Here is a 20542-nt window from a genome sequence, read left to right on the forward strand (position 1 = left end):
CAATTTGGATTGTAAACCTGATGTATGCCGTGCTAGGTATACAAGGTGAAACTGTAGAAAACTGAGTTTTAAAGAACACATTATTGTTGTTGTTGTTGTTGTTGTGTGCATGCAAACCATTTCTGACTCATGGCAACTGTAAGGTGAACCTATTACTTGATTTCCTTGGCAAGATTTGTTCAGAGGGGGTGGTTTCCTTTATCTTCCTCTGAGGCCGAGAGTGTGTGAATTGCCCAAGGTCACCATGTAGGCATCCATGGCCAAAAAGGGATTCAAAATCTGTTCTCTAGAGTCATATTCCAATGTTTAAACCACTACAGCCTACTAGTTCTTTGGAAACTAGCAGGCTCAATGTGCTAGGAAAAAATAAGAGAGATCCTTAAAAACCAAAACAGGTTACCTCAGTCTGCCTTCTCCCTTGTGACCCATTGGAAAGGGTCATATGCCCTTGATGTAAGAAAATTTTAGGTTTAGACCCTTTAGGCCCAGTACAAAGGGTCTCTGGTAGAAGCTCTGGAAAAGACGTATTATGAAAAATCTGCAGCATTGTGCCCCATGATTTCATGCTCAGTCTCAACTGAAAGCAATTAACTGCATACATTAATTGATATCTTTAGGCCAAGGATGGCCCACAGATTGGAAATGTTCAATATACATTCAAGTCCCCAGGAAATGGGACATCAAGGATTGTAGTACCTACCAGACCATTGCATTAATCTCCCATGCAGGTAAAGCGATGCTCAAGATTTTACAACAAATAGATCTATCATCTATGATGCAAGAAATGCCAGATGTCCAAGCAGGGTTCAGAAGGGGAAGTGACATTAGGGCTTATATTACAAACATACACTGGATAATGGGGCACATCCAACAATTTCAGAAGAAAATCAACCTGTGCTTTATAGATTATAGGTTAGTGCTATGAAATTCTGAGATTTCTGGTTTGGCATCAAAGCTCTCTGACAGGGATAGCTAAATATGTCACAAATCTACAAATCCCAGAATTCCATAGCATTTAGTCATGGCAGTTAAAATGGTCTCTAATGGCTTTATTTCTACAGTGTGGCAGCAGCCTTAGATATATATATTTATATTCAGGACTGACTGGAGGTTGCCTTACTGTCAAAGTTTGCTGGTAGGCTTGGAGTCTAGCAACTATGCATTAATTGTATGAATCAGGACTTTAACATTAGGCTGTTATAAGTGAAGAAGTGCAGCAATGAATGTACTTGACAACTGGTTCACAAAAACTGCTTCTTCCATGTGACTTCTAATGATAAACCAACTTTCTCCTGCAGGTGATTGTAAAGGTGGACTGAGCACATGAACTGGTTCTCAGTTGTGGAAACTTCTATTTTAGCTATGATTTTTCTTTACATCAGTACTAGTAATTTATGTCATCCTTATCAATTTTTACAATTATCCACATTCCTCTTTCCCAAAGTTACCATCTTTAACTGTGCCACGTTGACAATTTCTACTTCGCTATGATTGTGTCACTATAGCCATGAACATAACTCTCTCCCCAACCAACTTTTATGAGAATCAGCTGCATGAGGAAAAAGAGGTTCAGAGCATGGGTGAATGATTGTTCTCAGAGGGGCGGGATACAAATAATAATAATAATAATAATAATAATAATAATAATAATAATAATAAATTTCTGTCAGGCTTGGGGAGGGGGGTCACTAGCCTAACATTTTAAAAAAGTTAACAGTGTTTTACCTGAGCCAAAGGCATAGGACAAAGAACATAGTTCATATTCATATTGCATTTTTCATGTCAAAAACAGGTTCTGAGATGGCTGCAAATTCTGAACGTAGATAGACTCTACCATCTGAATCGCTGAGAGTGAGTGTGGTACTGTAGTTTCAGTGTTGGACTACAACTCTGAGAGAGTAGGTTTTGAATCCATGCTCAGCCATGGAAACCCACTGAGTGATCTTGGGCAAGTCACAATCTCCCAGCCTCAGAGGATGGCAATGGCAAGCTCCCTCTGCAGAATTTTATCAAGAAATCCTCATGATAGATCTTAGAGTTGCATTAAGTCAGAAGTAACTTGAAGGCACACAACAGCAACAACAAAAACAGACATAATCAGAGAACTGCTGCCTGGTTTTCTCTGTGCCCATGGCTTTCCTCTTTGCCTATTTTCTCTCTCCTATATTGTTCACAGGCATTGGAATGGAGAGGAAGAGAGAGTTGAAGAAGGAGAAATTTAGGGCCTGAACAGACAGGCCAAAATAAAGCTGCTTCGGGTCACTTTGGAGGTATGCTGTTTAAATGACACATGCATCTTAAGAGGCCAGAAGCTGCCCCAAAGCTGCACTCCAGTCCTTAGGACTAGAGCATGGCCTTGGCACGGTCCCGGCCTCTTGGGAGGCATGCATCATTTAAACAGCATACCTCCAAAGTGACCCGAAGCAGCTTTATTTTGGCCTGTTTGTTTGGGCCCTTAGTTAAGTGGACAGCAAATTGAGAAAATTGGCCAGCGACTGCTGTTTCCCTACACTATCCTTGTCTCCCATCCCCTCCAGCTTTCTCTGCCTATAAAGAAGCTTGCCAAGCTCAACAGTCAGAGCCTGGCCTACCCATGGTTAGTTTTCAGGTGATGACTCCAAGGCATAGCCCGACTTTAAATGTAATTCAATGAGCGAATACTGCTGGGGCCACAATGCAGGCATGGTGCTGAAATACCGGAGAGAGATCAAGTGAGCCTGTGGCTAGTGATGACCTTGTAAGGCCTTCATTCTGTGGCTCATTGTTAGGAAGCATCCCCTCCCCACCCCTGCACACCCTTTTATATGCTTCCCCTGAAAGCCTTTCACTCATTGAAACTGTAATACAGAACCTCTGTGTGCAGCTGCTGCATTAGGAGCGTAACAATACCACCCTTCCATTACATGGGAAATTACAAATATATCCTAAGGGTAAAAATCTTTCCAGTGAGCTGTGTGCACACAGCTGCACTTCAATAATTCTTAAAATTACTTCTGAGTCTCTCACTTCAAGGCCTTTGCTCTCGGTGCCAGTAGGTAGGAAAGCGGGAACCCTCAAGATGGCATTCCATCTAAAGATTTTATGGACAGGAGGACTAGGTTTTCCCCTAAACAAATGCTTCAGTGGCCCTGTCTTAATTTTTCCATTTTTATTAAGTCTAGCCAGTGGTCCATTCCTTTAGAAAGCCATTTCCAGCTTTAGCTCAGCAAACAGCCCTTTCTGTTTTCCGTTCCTTCTTTCCCTCAGCAGCAATGCAAATGTGGTAGGATTGAGCATAACATGGCTGAACCTTCACTGCTTTAGCAAACTGTCCAAATCTAATGCCGATGGTTTTTATTTATTTTGTTCAGTTTTTAAAGAAACAGTGGCATCTTTTTTCCATCTCTGAGAATTATCTCCCACTAGCAGTTCAAGATGTCAGTCTGGCTCCTGAGCGGTGCTATACATGAAGATTAGCCATCTAGAAATATTTCCTCTATAAACGAGTTTACCCTACATGTAATGAAAACAAATAGATCTGGGGGGGAAAAAGTCTGCACCCAGCTGTTTTGTATTTTCTTTTAGCCCAGTTCATCAAAAGTAACTTATTGTTATTTTCCTCTTTTGAAGTAAACATGCATTATTTTTTATGTCATCTCCCTTCTGCATTTTATGTTCAAAATGAGTGCTCTCTCGTTTATTTCAGACATGATTATTTATGTCATTTCCCACAAAGCATCCACTGCCCTCTTTTGTGTGACTTATAAGAGGGAGATGCCTGAATGGAAACACATGAGAAAGGCTTGCCCAGCAACCATGACCTCATAATGGCCCTCAGAGATTTGGTTTCCAAAAGGTAATGTATTTATCTCCTTGCCAAATAATAAGGGGGAGAGAAGGGGGGGAGAGAGACTTGTTGTGGAATGGAAAGATCTGTCTATTTCTTTGTATAGTGTATGAAATAGCCTTTGAACAGACATAAATAGCTATCCTAATTTTGTATTAATTATCCAGAAAACAGAAGTATAGGACAGATGTCTAAACCAATGAAGAAATCAGTTATGGGATGAGGTTAAAGGTGTTACCAGAGTACAAGAATAACAAAAATTATCATTGAAAGAAAAACAAACAAGAACACCATCATAAAAGAAACTACAAATGCACTGTCGTATGAAAGAAACCTTTAACAGAAAAAAGTCCCAGACCTATGTGGGCACATGGTATTGCGGATGAGGAGTCACATTTCATGGCCTCCATAGAAGGAGACCAGAAGCCTTTCTTCCCTTCAGCAAGGAGCTGTTCTTGCTAAGTGCACTGGTTAGGCATCTGTTTCTTGGCCATCATCTGACCTATTCATTATTTCTTTAATGTGTGCTTTGCCTTTCCATTTACTAAAATAGTTAGTGCTCAAGGTTTCTCATCACATTCAAGATAGAGTAAAAGAATTCACAAACAAGCAGATGCAGCACAGCAGACCTAAAATTATTTTCTAGGAATAATCACAGTTTCCTTCATTTTGCAAAAACTTATTCAATCTTTTAATCCATGTTATGTCTTTATGCAACTTTCTTATTGGTTGACTTTAAAAATATTTTGATTATCATTTTAACAAATTCTTTTCAACATACAACAATATACACTATTATTTCATCGATTTGCCCACTCAGTCACCCCATTCCACTTGCCTATTACATCTAATTAACTACCCTCATACAATAATCATTCACTACTTCCCTCTCTATAATCTTGGTGATATCTTCATTACAAATCCATGCTCTCTCCCTTGTTGTTGCAATATTCATCTTAACCATCTATGACAATATTTTTAATGGAATATCCCATTTTGCATATATCTATATCTATACATGCCTGCTCCCCCACCATATTAATATGCAGGGGAAATAATATTTCTATTATTGGTTGACATTTTCATTTTGTCTCCATTAAAGTAAATTTATCAGTTAGGTCATCGCTGTGGAATAAGTGTAATTTCTCAGGAAGTTAATAATTAAATATATGTCTATAGAAATTGTGCTAATTTGATTAGAGCCTTCTCTAGCAGTCTGCACAAAGCCTCCCATGACCGTACCAATGCAGAATCATCATTAATCTATATCACAGATTTTGTTAGCTTGGACTGTGAATACTGTATCACAGTCAGTCTTATTGCTTTAGTAAATGATCAGCCATCAAGAAAGCTTTGCACAACATATTATGTAGACATGTGGTATAAAGTAATCAGTGGATCTGTCACTCTGGGGCAGCAAATCCACTCTGGATTTAGGGTAACTCCTCCCACAGCCTCTGTAAATTGAAGAGGACACATATTTGGTGCAGTTCACTAGTTTTGCACTAGCAAAGCTCCCATTTAGCACTAGACCAGTGGTGGGACTAGCAGAAGTATTATCCAGAGTGGATTATCCACTTGTCTGTCTCTGAGTCTGTGGACACACCAGCTGCACTTGAAATAATTTAAAATGAGAAACAGCATACTGAGTAATAAAATAAGTTATCACATCAAAATTATTTTATAAAGCTCATAAAATTACCAAAATTAATTCCTAGTGTATTTTGCATGCTGCAGTACAAAATCCAACTATTTTAGAAGTAGCTGCATTAAAATAAAATGCACCAGAATCATCCAGGCAGTCTTTTAAAAATAATTCAATATTAAAAACAACAACAACAAAATCCCATCATGTGAAGTCGAAGGCTTTCATGGCCGGCTTCCATAGTATTTTGTGGGGTTTTGGGGCTATGTGGCCATGTTCTAGAAGAGTTTCATCCTGTCGTTTCTCCAGCATCTGTGGCTGGTATCTTCAGAGAATGCTTGCCTGGAAAGGAGTTGTGTGTGTGTGTGTATATTGTGTGACCTGGAAAGGCAAGAAACCTTTAAAGTAAACAAAGTTTGGCTATCAGTCCTGAAAAATAGCAAGATAAAGACACAACAAATTCAAATGAGAAATCTCCCAGCAGACAATGAGCACCATCAAGCAGACACTAATCCTCTTTTGCAGACCCTCCCACCCTGCGGCCTGCCATTAGCAACAAAACAATACACATGCAAATCACTCCTGCCTTTCCAGGTCACACAATATATATACCCAAGTCGTTTCCAGGCAAGCATTCTCTGAAGATGCCAACCACAGATGCTGGCGAAATGTCAGGAAGAAACTCTTCTAGAACATGGACACATAGCCTGAAAAACCCACAAAAAACTTTTAAAATCCCATCATTTCATTTATATCCCACCTTTCTGCTGTACTGACTGTACTGTAGTCCAGTCTGCAACTACAGGGCAATGGCCTACTCTGCTGTGATAGAAATGTTAAATGACAGATTCCCTTCTCTGGGCATATTCTACATGTTACACGAGCTAGCATTTGCTCAAAAAATGGTGTCTAGATATTTAAAGCTTTTTTGTCTATTCAGTCTCATGGCCTTAGTTTTATAGCAAAAAGACCCAACTATGACCTCTGTTTTCTCATAGTTCCTCAATTGGTCATTGTGGCAGGAAGGACTCCAAAGCTCTTTTAAAGCATTTCAGTGTCTGAGACCACATTATCAGCATATGATAACATTGGGAGGTGCCTATCACCTCACATAGGGAAAGGTGAAAGTCAAAATGGTCAAGGGCTGAAACTAGCAAATTTATAAAGATTAGTATATAGCTTTGCTTCACTCTTCAGGATATACATACTGTACTGGAGAGAGAGCCTTCTCAGTTGCCCTGATTTTTAGGTTTGTGCTTTTATATGACTTCTTCATAAGACATAGAAAGCACTACTTCATCTCAGCGGCCTATATTTAAGTCATAATTTATCTCTAGAATTGGAATCAAAAGTAAAATTGAGATCTATGACAGCTGTGAACAGAGACCTTTTAGGCATGTTGATGTATTTCTCCACCAGATGGTGTAACTGGAATGGCCTGCTGCAACACCCACTGTTTCAGATATTTTCATATTCCATTTACGTTTGAAATTTCTTTTTTTAAACTATCTTTTTTTTAAAGTAAAGGACAACACATATCATAAAAATAAATATACATATATTGAACAATCCATAACAATAGCAAATTGTTGTTTACTGGTCTCACGTCAACCCTGACTCATGATGACTCTGTGGATGAGACATCTCCAAGACCCCCTATCTTCCATTGCTCTGCTTAGGTCCTGAAAATTAAGGCCCATGACCTCCCTGATTGAGTCTAGCCATCTGATGTGCAGACTTTCTTTCTTTCTACTACTTTATACCTTTCCTAGCATTATAGTCTTTTCTAATGAGTCGTGCCTTCTCATGATGTGGCCAAAGTATGGCAGCTCAGTTTTGTCATCTTGGCTTCCAGGGAGAGTTCTGGCATGATCTATTTTAAGACCCATTTCTTTGTCTTTTTGGCTGTCTGTGGTATCCTCAGCACTCTTCTCTACCACCATATCTCAAAATGGATTGGGAATTGTAATTTTGAGAGACATTTAGCCTTTTCTGTCAGAGAGCTCTGGTGGCACAACAAACTACAATTCCCAGCATTGTATAGAATTAAGCCATGGCCATTAAAGTGGTATCAAACTGAATTATTTCTGCAGTTCAGATGCAGTCTTAGATTGACTTGTTTTCTCAAAAGTGTTGTGTCCCACATTTCCTTTAGTGCTTTGCGGCTTACATGTCCCCAGTCTCCTGGGGATGAGTCCAGTGCAAGTCAGTGCTGGAAGGTGTAGCACTTATTCTGAATATTTGAGGACAATTATTGTTATAAGAAAGAGGTTACAAAGTTTGGAATAACAATTTATTTGTAGTTATTTGGGGAAAGGTTGATTATCCTTATCCTGACTTATCTTGCACTATCAGTGTTCAGCATCCACTGTAATAATCATTTATGAGACTATGGGACAACCAGTCTCAAACAAGCAGCATTGATCAGAATGTGAATTTAATGTTCATGTTTGTTTATGGAGCTGTTTCCCTCTACATCTTGCACCTGTAGTAGTTAGGTACAAGGACGAAGAAGACAGTGCAAATATGGAACAATCAAGAGTAATTATGAGACGCAGCTCAAAAGAAGCAAAGTTGTTGCCAGAATCGGGTGTAAATTCTCAAGGAATAAACTCTAAGTATAAATGCTCTTTTAGAACCAAACCAAAGTAGCTAAGATTAGCCAGCAATCTCTCTCTTTTATGAAGACTGATGTTAGCCCTTAGCAAGAAATTTCATTAAAGAAAGGAGAAATAAAAGGTTCATATGTTGGATGACAAGAGCACTGATAAAAAAAAAAATCCCATTACCAGCATTAAAGAAAATTTATTCATGCAGTTAGGTACATCTACAAGTTCAAATTAGAACAATGACAATCTATAAGTTCCATGGATGAACTAAATAGTATTTTCCTTAAGGCCACTTTCAAGTTTTAGAAGCTTTGCAAGCAAGGTCACCGCAGTGGGTGCCCTCATCCATCAATGGATCCTGAGGGGAATGGCTGGTGATGGAGACAAAAGCAGTGTGCCAGGCAGCTGGGTTTAGCCATTTTTAAATTATGGGCAGTGCTCCCATTATGCCATTGTTCTGGGCCCTGTAGAAATTTTAAGCAGTGTCTATACCTAGCAAGCTGGTCGGTGTAGTGGTCATGCGAAGAAATTTGAAAGAGGCCCAGGGTTGAAAACCAGTGGTAAGGAATTGTTGCATGGGGAGTATGTTATACTTCAAATATTTATTTATTTATTTACTTATTGGATTTATTTTTCCCCAAATGGCATTCAGGGGAGCATGAATCTACTTCAAAGGTAGTTCAGGACTACATATTATAATAAGATGAGTGGTTTTTGCTATTTGCTGTTGTCAACTGTCATCAAGTCCACTTCATCTTATGGGAACCGTGTGAATAAGATACCTCACGTCACCCTACCATCAACAGCCCTGCTCAGATGAGTCATGTCTTCTCATGATATGGCCAAAGTACAACAATCTCAGTTTAGTCATCTTGGCTTCTAGAGTTGATGCTTGATTTGGTCTAGCACCCATTTATTTGTCTTTTTTTGAGGTCCATGGTATCCATAGAATTCTTCTCCAGCGCCATTTCAGATGAGCTGATTTTCTTCTTAGCATTCTTGATTATCCAGCTTACACAACCATACATACAAATGGGAAATACAAAGGTGTGGTCCATTTTAACTTTAGTATTCAATTATACATCTTTACATTTGAGGATTTTGACTAGGCCCTTCACAGTTGCCCTTCTAACTTCCAGTCTTTTTCTGATTTCTTGACTGCAGTCTCAATTCTGATTAACAATTAAGCCAAGGGATGAAAACTCTCAAACTATTTCAATGTCTGCATTGTCTACTTAAAAGTTATGTAAATCATCTGTGGTCATTATTTTTGTTGTTTTAGTATTCAGCTGTAAACCTGTACTTACTTCCTTGACTTTTTTTAGTAATCGTTCCAGGCCTTTGCCATTTTCTCCTAGTAAAATAAAATGGTGTCACCTGCATATCTTAAATTGCTGATGTTCCTCTAATTTCCAAGCCTTCTCCCTCCACATGTAATCCTGCTTTACATATGGAAATTAAACACATAGGTGATAAAATGCAGCTTTGCCAGTTGACCCCCTTGCCAACTGGAAGCCTTTCCATTTCTCCGTATTCTGTCTTAACAGTAGCCTCTTGTACTGAGTACATGTTACACTTCAGTACAATCAAATATTGTGCCACACCCATTTCCTTAAGAGCAATCTATAGTTTTTCATGATCTATATAATCGAAGGCATCTGCTATACTGTCCACTAAAATTGATAATGCAGTAATGATTACTGATGGATGGACTGATTGATTTGATCAACTGTGATCAACCTAAGATATATTTATGCACCTCAGACTTAATAGTCTCTCAAATATACTATTCAGCATCTCTAACCATAACTAGGAGAATCAAAAAGACAGGTTTGTCCTGCTCTCCCCCTGTATATGATTCTAACCTTGTATGGGGAAATATCACTGCTGGGGTAATACCAACATACATGAAGACATGTGCCTGGATTTCATTTCCTTAGCTTGTTGAATTGAAAATATATCTTAGAAAGCTTGTAAAGATTCCATCTGAGACTCTTCCAGTGAGCAGATAACAATATTAATCACTCAGCCATCATAGTTGCTATAGCAGACAGTCTACGTGTTGTGATGGTTAGAGCAGTAGTTTACATCTTAGGTTCCCAGACCTCTGAGAAGACCCAGCTATCATGGCCAGTGGTAATAGATTTGAGGAAAAAAACATAGTCCAGTAACATGTTGAGATATACAGGTTGGGAGGATTAGATTAAAAAACTGGATTTCGGTATGAATAACCTAAGGCCATATTTTCTGTTTAGTTATGAAGTTCATTCAGTGGTCCTCATCAAATCTCTAACTCCCAGCCTAATATCCTTCTAGTGTTGTTATGCATAAGAAATATTAATCCCAGACAGCAGAAATAATAAAGAAACTCAAAGCTAAACCAAAACACCAGCACATAGATAAATAAAAGTTAAGCAGGATTACAAATAAATCAAACTTCATAGCACCTCAAGAACCATGGCACCTCAAGAAACAAACATCTGGAAGATAATGAATCTTCAAAATCCAATAAATAAAAGGCTTTTACAGTATATTTCAGGTTTCACTAGCTTTTTACACAATAGATAGATAAAAAATATTTTTTAAAAACGGCCTGTAAACTGCGATCCTTTATCTGTGAACACATCTCTGCTCTGACTGAAACAGCAGAAATAGGTTTCAGATTGAGAGACTGAAGTTTCAATACTGATGCCTTATGAAGTAGTTAAGCTTGTGCAAATAGACAGGAAGGAAGGTGTATCTCTTGAAAACAGTAGCCTTAAAAATCATTAGGCTGGTCCTGAATCTATTTTCAAGTTTGCTCACTTCTTAAATCAGCTATGATTTAAACAGCCCAGAATTTATTTATTTTTTTTAAAAAGTGAAATCCTTACCTGTTTCTTCCAGCTTCTTTTTGTCAGTGGGAGAAAAGATGATGCTAGAAATGTTGTCACTTTCTGTCCTTTGGTCAGATTTTGACAACAGGATAATAAACATTTTTACTGGGGTGTAATGGTTGGCAGTTAACATTGAAAAAAGAAACGAAAAAAGACAGGGGAAGAATGTGCCACAAGATGAACAAAGATGAACCAGCCACAATTTGAATAGATCCCTTTGATAATTCAAGGAACACAAATTTCAAGGTGATGATATTTCAAGGTGCAGAAACTGTGGCATTTTCATATTTACCTGATTCGTCAACTCTCAGTTTTTTATTACTGGGGTTGTCGATACTGTCATCATCGGACATTTCCATTTCTTCTTCCCGCCGGATTCCCATGAGCTGTTCGCTGTGAGCATTCCTGAGTTCCTATAAATGACAAAAACCCCAAACCATACTTTGTTATCCCAGGCTAATACAAATACTAATTCCTTAAAGATAGTTAACTTATTACAAACCAAAAGAGGAACATTGCATACAAAGCATTTATTACATGATTGGTGTTTTCAATCATTTTGACTGAGATGTGAACCTGATACGTGGTTTAATTTAATCTTCAGTTTGGTGATCTTTTGTTTTTCACTGCTGTTGAAATCATTTGATTTCATTTCAAAAAGGCTATTACAAGGTTAACGATAATGTGTTGCAATGTAATACTGTACAATGCAATAAACAAAAAAAGTAAAAACATAAATGTAGAATTATATCTTAAGCTCTTCAGGGAAATGATGGGAAAAAGTTGTTTGGAAAGGTATCTGCCACAAATGACAATGTGTACCCAAGGATCATAGAATCATAGAATTGTAGAGTTGGAAGAGACCACTAGGGCCATCCAGTCCAACCCCCTGCCATGCAGGAAATCCAAATCAAAGCATCCAAGGGGCAACCAAGGTGGGGCTAGTGAATTACTGTATGAGAATCTCCTCCTGCAGGTTCAGTTATTTTGTGTGTATGTGTGTGTGTTGTACCCCTTCACAATAATCATCCTTGCTACCTACACGACCAGACGATGACTAATTCTGTGCTGAAACTCTTAAATTCTTCAGCCTGATTTAAAAAAAATATGCTATGAGATGTAAAGAAAGTGGTGTTTTTACTTGGAGAATTTCTATTATAGTAACGCAATGCACTTCTAAAAATTATAAATTAAAATTTTCATTTTCAAATTGCAATTCACATTCTCAAAATATTGCGCTACTTACCAGAGAGTGACTGAACTCTGTGCTCTGTCTTTTGACGGAAACTGTTCCAATAAAAGATACTGCCTTACCTATTTTGTATGCCTTCCAGACTGAAAAAGAAGGATCCAGTCCTCACCATACACATCACCAGAGATTAATTCATAATCAGACAGATATTTTTAGTGTTCATATCAGATAGATATTTTTAAGTAGATAGATGAAAGCCTTGAGCCTTTGTGAAAAGCAGTGCATTTATGAAATAAATGAGGAGGGTGAACAGCCAACCCACAGAGAAATCACTGGGAGGAAAAGCAGCCAGGGAATGTAATCTGCAAATGTATGGCCCTCACAAAATCTCAGATCGCTTTTGTTTCCACAGAAAAGCATGGTGTGTGTGTGTAATGGCTACCTTCCTTAACAGTGCCAAAAGCAAGATTGAGGGAATTCTATTTTATCCTAATAATACTGTCAGGTGAAACACAAGGATGCAGCCCAGTGATTAGTGTAGCACTTTTCAGTCTGTAGACAGCTAATTTTTCTATCGACAAAAAGCCCAATTCCCATGGAAGTGGTTTGAAATCTTTGAAACAAGGAAAAGAAGTCACATCCAAGAAATGAGTGCTACTGAAAGAACATGCTATTTATTTCTTGCACTTAATGAGAAAGTGAAAGAATTCCTTTGAGAGATGCACCCAGAGTTCATCAATAAATCTAATCCATTATAATAAAGGTGTGTGCAGCCCTTAATCACTGGAGAGGCAATGAAGTTGATTCATGTATATTTTACATGAGAATACTTGGAAACTCAGGAATTTTTTTTAAAAGTAATGGAGTGTCCTCATCAATCCTATGTCCTAAAATGTGCGGAAGTGTGCAGTGCAAACATCCAACTGTAAAAGCATTTCCAGTGCAATGCAGATAGATGTATCATGATACACATACTTAGAAATGAATCATAGAATCACAGAGTTGGAAGAAACCACAAGAGCCATCTAGTCTAACCCCGAAATGGACATGATCTTTACAAGGAATGAGATTCTGCCTTCAGATAGCCACCCAGCTACTACTGTGTGCCTAAGAAGAGTTGGTCTAGTGAAAAGGTGAATCTGTATTTGACTGGGTCAGACTCTGTGTAGCCCAGCCGTTCTCAACTTAAATTTGGCTTAACAGATGCCACTGGATTTCACCTCTCAAAAGCTCTGAGCACTGACCATCCTGGTTGCAGCTTCTGGGACCTGCAATCCAAAAATATTTGTGGACCCAGACTCTGGAACTGGTGATCTGGACCAATGTTATCTGCTCTTTTTGTCAGCAGTTTTCTAAGGTCTTGAGTTGAAGACCTTTCTCAGAATAGCTGACTCTTACCTTTTAAGTATGGTGGCAAAGGAGTAAAGCTTGAATCTTCTCCATGCAATGGACAACCCTATCCTTGAATTGTGAACCTTTTCTTTATAGAGAAGCTATTCCTAAAATTAAAAACTATGAAACTGCCATATACTGAGTGGTCCATTTAGCTGCAAATGGCAACTGTTCTCTGAGGCCTCCTCAGTCCCTTCCTCAGCTGAGCACCCAATTCAGCATTTGAATCCAAATTGTTCATTCATTTGAAGTCTTTTTTAAAAAAGAAAATCTCAGTTGCTTTTTAAAAACACGACAACAAAGAACAGGAGAATAATAACTGTTAACTAAGCAAAGATGCTTTGTAGATTTACATTAATGGAAAGTCTTTTTCCAGTGCATTTTGCCACATTAAAAATTCAAACGCTAACAAATTAGTTCCCTCTTGAATATCTTCAATGTAGCTAATATGAAAAGAACACAAACTCCAAAGTTTATACATCTGTAGTAAATTAGAAAAACAATCAACCAGATTACAAAACTTTCTCTATTTTTTTTGTTACAAATGTGAACCATTTATGAGAAAACTATAAAATAATGCCCCTACTAATAAGAGGCTAACATTGCATACAAAGGGTCCCATTATTATGAAGTCATTTTGTACCGTAATAGCAGTAATAATAAAGGATTCATTTTGTATTCATGTACATGTTACATTTGGGTCCAGCGCTGTTCAATTTAGCATTTTTAATGAGCTCTTAAAATATTACCCAAATGATTTAGATTTCAGCACAATTTTGTTCTCTTTTGAACTACAGCCATGCAACATTTCTACAAGTATAGTACAAAATAAATAAATAAACATCTCTTACCTTCTAAAAGCTGTTTTGGTTGTTAGGCAAGGAAACATTAAGAGGGCTGTGATGTTAACAACTGACATGCTAAATTAACCAATTGCTAAGCAAATGGGTATATACTATTTAATTTTTAAAAAAATAAGGCAAAAAAAGAAAAAGAAAAAGAAAATAGACTGAACCTTTTGCTCCAACTTCACAAAAAAAAGTTTAATTGCATTACATGCTAAATTTAAAGCAAAAGCAGAATGGGCAACTAAAATGTAGTGACTATGGGTGTTTCCACAAATGGGAGATTCTGGGAGCTGTGTGGTCACAACTGAAAGGTGCTGGGCAGCCATCTATTTTCCTTATTGGATTTTCTCAGGTGAGGAAAAAAAAAGTTGGAAGAAACAATTCAACAAGAAGACGGTTGCAACCTGAAGGTGACAACATCTAAATCTCCCACAAATGTTTACTGCACAGGGGGAAAGAAGCCTGAAAACACTCAAAGTCTGGAAACACCCAAAGTCATGTATTCACAACACGCCCAGGCTTCTTATCTAAAGATATATTCCCTTAATGGGGAAGACCTAGTATTTTGTTCAACCATTAATAATGTAAGTCACATTTTAAATGAAAAGTGGCTTCTCTTCAAGACAGCTATGCACATTGTGTGCATGGTTCTCAGTGTGCATGCATGTGGTTTCACTAGGTATTGCCCTCGCTATTCAGTTAATGCCAGACATTAGTGATTCTTGCTTTAAGGGGGAAAACATGTTTAGGATCATAGTTGTAATACTGTATCATTTTGATTTGTCACTTCTGGCTCCCTCTCCTTGACAAGTTCCAGGCCAAGCATGTTTTTTAAAAAAGAATTAATTATTGGTCATGCGAGCAAGAGATCAGGGGCCATTTGAGCTTGGTTTGGTAATCTGGTTGGCAATTCTTGTAATTATTGTATCTGAAAAGTCCCAGTGAAGTCAATATTTGTTCAAGATTGGATCCCACAGCTTGCCTGCAGCCAGAGATGGGTCTCACAGAAAATGCTCCTGTCATCTCAGATGTGCAAGTGATGCATGTGCTTACCAGTTCCCGGCTGCCAGACAACACCATTCACACAAAAGACATCAAGCTGCCACAGCTGACAACCCAACCCACAACTTTACTACAGCCAGGAAGTATGAAAAATCATCCATGAATAGCACATAACTCAAGAAGCTTAGTCAAGCTACATATGCATGGCATGGTCAAGGAGTTATGCATGTAAGGAATACTCACTTAAAGCAGGATGTAGGAACACAGACACTTTCTCTGACTTATTTTTCAGTCACACATATGCAAAGTTTAAGGTTTTTTTGAGGGGTGTTGGATTATAAATTCCAGAATCCCTTCGCTTGCATGGTCTGGCTTAAACAAAGAGGTCTTGAATTGTGTTATTGTATACTACACTGTAAATGCATCTACAATAGATCCTTGGATTGTGGCCAAGGAAAAGTAATTGTTTTTAATTTGTCAAAAGGCCAGTGTTGGGAAAGGGCCCTATTCCATCTAGACTGAAAGGACTTTACTAATTATTAAGAAAAGAAAACTGGATTTCTTTTTAATAGTAAAACCGCTTTATCGTGGAGATTAATGATAAAGCAGCAGAGGAAACCATTATTTCACATTCATCGGTCATGAAATAAATTATTCCTGACATAAATTAAAGGCAATAACAAAACTTGCTTTTTATCATGACTCTGCTAGTTCCCTCAATTCAATATTTTAGTACAAAAGATATGCTCCTCTAAGGAGTTTGGCTTCTTGGAGGCAGAGGGACACATATGGCTCTTTACTATACTTTTTTCCACATTTTACATTTACAGGGGCAAATGGGAACTATACATACTCTCAGTGAGGATGTATAAACAGTTCTTAATTACTGCCAAGTTCTAAAATCGCAGCCATTAGATATTGCTAAAAGAGCAGAAACAACAGCAGGCACACTTGCTTCCCCCGCCCTTTGTCCAGGCTGTGAGATGATGGAGAAATGAGAAGAAATGTACCAACCTCAGAGTGCTTTCGCCAAATGTCTATGTTCTTGCGCTGAGCTTTCGAGAAATGGTCCCAGGCTTTTTGTCTGGTGGAGGCGTTGAAAACGGCCACAATCTGCTCAACTTTGGTGAACAAGGAAGTCAAACAAGACAAGCAATTTATGTTGTGATTGCTAAAGAAAAGAAAAAGCAAAGCAAAGACACTAGGAGTCTATGGATGATGTCACTGCTGAAACAACATCATCAATATCCATCCAGTCGTGTGTCTTTTTGTACTTACATTTTAGAATTGTTGGAGATGTCTCCTTCAAGTCTGTCTCCATAACTTTAGTCTACACCAGTTCTACATAGATTACTGACAAATCTGCATGCAGTTTTTCCAGACAGATTAACCTTTTCTCTGTCCATGGTAGATTTGTGTTCAAGGGGGTCTAATTTGGGGGAAGAGCCATGACAGACAAAGATCACAAGAAATCTGCCTGAGACTGTAATCCTAAACCCTGATACCTGAGAATCAGTGCCAATGAATTTGATGGGATTTAGGGCCCAAACAGACAGGCCAAAATAAAGCTGCTTCGAGTCACTGTGGAGGTATGCTGTTTAAATGATGCATGCATCCTAAGAGGCCGGAAGCCACACCAAAGCCACACTCCAGTCCTAAGGGCTGGAGCACAGCTTTGGTGTCGCTTCTGGCTTCTTAAGATGCATGTGTCATTTAAACAGCATACCTCCAAAGTGACTTGAAGCAGTTGTATTTTGGCCTGTCTGCTCGGGCCCTTAGTTTGTAGCCACGTACACAATTGCATTGTCTTAAAGGTCTCTTCAAGTTGAAATTTAGGCCAGAGCAATTAAGATTCCTCCTGACATCTAGTTAACTGTTCATATAAAGTAGGGGAGAGCACAAGAGGCTGGTGGCTTCAAGGTTAGAGGAGTGGTGGATTCAGAATATTTCTCTGAAATCAAATTGCTGAAACCTATCCACAAAATAGTTTCAGCACCTTGGACAGCTACTTTAAATTTTGCACTAAATTCACTTTTGCATTGACATCTGAGATACTAGCTTCCACTGGGTAAGAAACTTGTGGGCCTTCAGATTTATTTGAGCATCTCCCATCAGCTCTGGACTGCAAAGTCAGTGGTGAGGCACAGTTCAGCAACATTTCTCAGACCTGATTTAATGGTGACTTCTTACTTTATCTCCTATGGCAGCAAGCATCTTGTGTAATAAACCACTCATTCTGCAGAATAAATTTTAGGATTTTGTTACTGAATTTGGGATTATATAAATCCTCTAAAAAATAAGTTAGGTGTGTGTGTTGATAATTCATGCTAGAGATATGGGAATAGTTGGGAAGGACAGGCGTTAGAGACATAGGAACAGCAGTAATTATGGGAAACAAGAAGCTATGCTATCTCTCTTTCTCTTCTTAAAAAATTTCTGACATTCCTTTTTGCTTTCTGAAGAAATTCTGGCATTCCTCTCTTCGCTTTTTTCATAAGTTCAGTTTTCAGATCAACGCATAACATTTGCACTGACAAGCAAGGATATAAATAATATCACTGTGGCCTTATATACAACTGGAGCACATATATTGCAAATCAAATTCTGCAGCAGTGCAGCTCAGAGATTCACCAGAGAAGAAAATTGTTTACATCAACCAGTCCACAAAATGTGGATGCTTCTATTTAGAGTTAGGAAACATCTTGTATCTGGAAAATAAAAGGTTTTAACCTCTAATCTGGAAAACTATTCCTCAGTTCCCTGCACCAATATGTACTAATTTGCATTACTTCTACAATGAAACTGTATTAAAGAAAATAGAAGAGCATCTGCTTTATCACATTTCTTATAGGCAATCAAGACATGCCATCAAAAAGATTTAGATTAAGGATACTAAACTCAGTAGGACTCTCTCTGGAATGAATAAAAGAGTTTTCACTTTAACTGGGTTTGGTCAAATTACAATTCTCTAAAATGAATCTGTACTTTGGATTATACGTTTCATCAAAACATATTTCATATTTCAAAATAGTGTTTTCTTCTTCTATTTAGAACTGCTAATTATAACCTGGACATTCTTTGTGTAAAGTGATCTTCTGCCCTGTATTAACTTTAGAGTTTAAGGTCTAAAGTTTGTCAGCTACATTTCCAACTCCTGAAGTTTTCATGCTGCCTCTTTAGTCTTGTTTTATTGTATCTTTGATCAGACATATTTCCTATGGAATTAAATTTTACACGGTTTCTTAGTGCACTATATTAACATTTTATATGTATGTGTGTGTCATTGCTTGCATTACTATGTTCTGAGTATTTTGAAATGGCCCTCGGACTATTCAATAAACATACTGACTGTAAGCAGCATTGAAAATATTACCAAGAAGAGTCTGATATACCAAGTCTAACATTTTTTAGTGATGGACAGGTTGACCTCTCTAACATCTCTAAAACAGGATTGTTTACACTTCACCGGTACCAAAATTATTATCAATAAGGATACAAATAGGGTTACTAGAGTGAAAATTGAAGAGTGATCCTGTACCTTTAAAGGTTGTATAGAAGAGGAAATTTCAGCAGATGTTGCTTGTTACCTGGTTCACTGGCATTCACCCTAAAGTGAATGCATCATGTTTTCTTGGAAAGATTTGGTCAGCGGAATTTTGCTATTGCCTTCCTCTCTGAGGCCAAGAGAGTGTGACTTTCCCAGGATCATCATCCAATGGGTTTCCATGGCCAAACAAGGATTCAAATCGTGGTCTCCCAGGAATCCTAGTCCAACACTCAAATCACTACACTGGGTCTTCTCTCTTCTACCCAACTATTGAAGACACAGGAGCCCTCTCGTTTTTACTCTGGCAACTCTAGATACAAAAGTAGGACATGCAGCAATACATTGTAAAGTGAAATATTCCTACCCTTTGCCTACTTTCATAATACTCCATTCTATTCCACCTGATTTTCCATTTATTGTTCCCTCAAACAGGCAGCACTCTGTGGCCACTGAGTATACTGAGTCAATATTAGCTTGTTCAGGATTTTCCTTCTTAGGTATTTCTTCCCCTGTAAGTTTTTGTGCTCTTGCAAACTGTAGAGTTCTTCCCCCAACCTGTTGATTCTTTCATATTTTATGCTGGTGGTTCTCTTTTGGCTCCAAAAATAACAGTAAAGTCTGAATAGTGGGAAGGAAAAGGAAAAAAAAACCTCACTCAAAATAAAAGTTGCTCTTGTGTTGTGGGAGCTTCCAAACCACCTTCTAGTCTGCAGAGGAGGCAGAGTAGAAAGGCCTTTCCCCTTGCAGAGGGGAGCTCTGAAGGCACAGGTTATGCCTACTGTCAGCTGATATGATCCACATTTTAGGCTGAGCTAAAAGAGCACAACAAAAAGTGCGAACTTGAAAAGCATGGATCAAGTGGGCTGTCAAATACCAAAATCCTCACCCCCTCCTATGTGAACAAGAAGATTTTACAAGCAAGACTGACTGCCAGTCCAATGTCTCCCTTCAAAGACATCACTCCTCAAGGAGTGATTAGGCAGCCTTCTGCCTGAGAAAGGAAAGCTTTGAAGGCATGACCTGGCCTGGCTCTCCTTTGAAGACATTCACCTCTGCCCCCCACCATGCTTCCTCTACTTCAGTACTGTTTGTCATGTGTCATGCTCAGCCAGGAGTTTGTATAATCACTTCTGAAAGCTTGCTGCAGGAGCCCTAGAGCCCTGGAACATGTAATGGCAATACAGACTCAAGGAAGCACATATGCACAACTCTGTTTTATGAATTTTTCTCACCCCATTTTCATCTCCCTCTCCAATTTACTGTACAGTGGGCCCTTAATATCCACAGGGGTCTAGTTCCAGTACCCCAACCCTCACAGATACCAAAATCCATGGATGCTCAAGTTCCATTATATGTCATAGTAAAATGGTGTCTCTCAATTAAAATGGCAAAACTAAGATTTGCTTTTTTGGAATTAAAAAAAATATTTTCAAGCTGTGGATGGTTAAATCCATGGATATGAAAGGCCGACTGTACTTCTGTACACTTCAGGATTTGGATAAACATTTCCAAGCAGGAAAATGTTTGGCTGACACTTCTTGTTAGTGCTCTGCAAGAAGGGGAGCTTTCACAGTGATTAACCCAGGTCAAAAGGACCTCTGACTA

The 20542-nt window shown here is 38.4% G+C and overlaps 1 protein-coding gene across 7 annotated transcripts in view; it reads right to left on the reverse strand.

Annotated features, from left to right (window-relative positions):
• The window catches only part of ENOX1 (ecto-NOX disulfide-thiol exchanger 1), a 359770-nt gene that overhangs the window by 88474 nt on the left and 250754 nt on the right, over positions 1-20542 (reverse strand). For all 7 annotated transcript variants that reach the window (XM_042460210.1, XM_042460212.1, XM_042460215.1 and 4 more), the window contains 2 exons: positions 16405-16511; positions 11249-11369 (listed from right to left, as the gene is read on the reverse strand). In XM_042460210.1, the coding sequence (XP_042316144.1) occupies positions 11249-11369; positions 16405-16511 (228 nt within the window). The remainder of the gene's footprint in view (positions 1-11248; positions 11370-16404; positions 16512-20542) is intronic.

Source organism: Sceloporus undulatus, chromosome 3, assembly GCF_019175285.1.
Source record: "Sceloporus undulatus isolate JIND9_A2432 ecotype Alabama chromosome 3, SceUnd_v1.1, whole genome shotgun sequence".
Lineage (NCBI taxonomy): Eukaryota > Metazoa > Chordata > Lepidosauria > Squamata > Phrynosomatidae > Sceloporus > Sceloporus undulatus.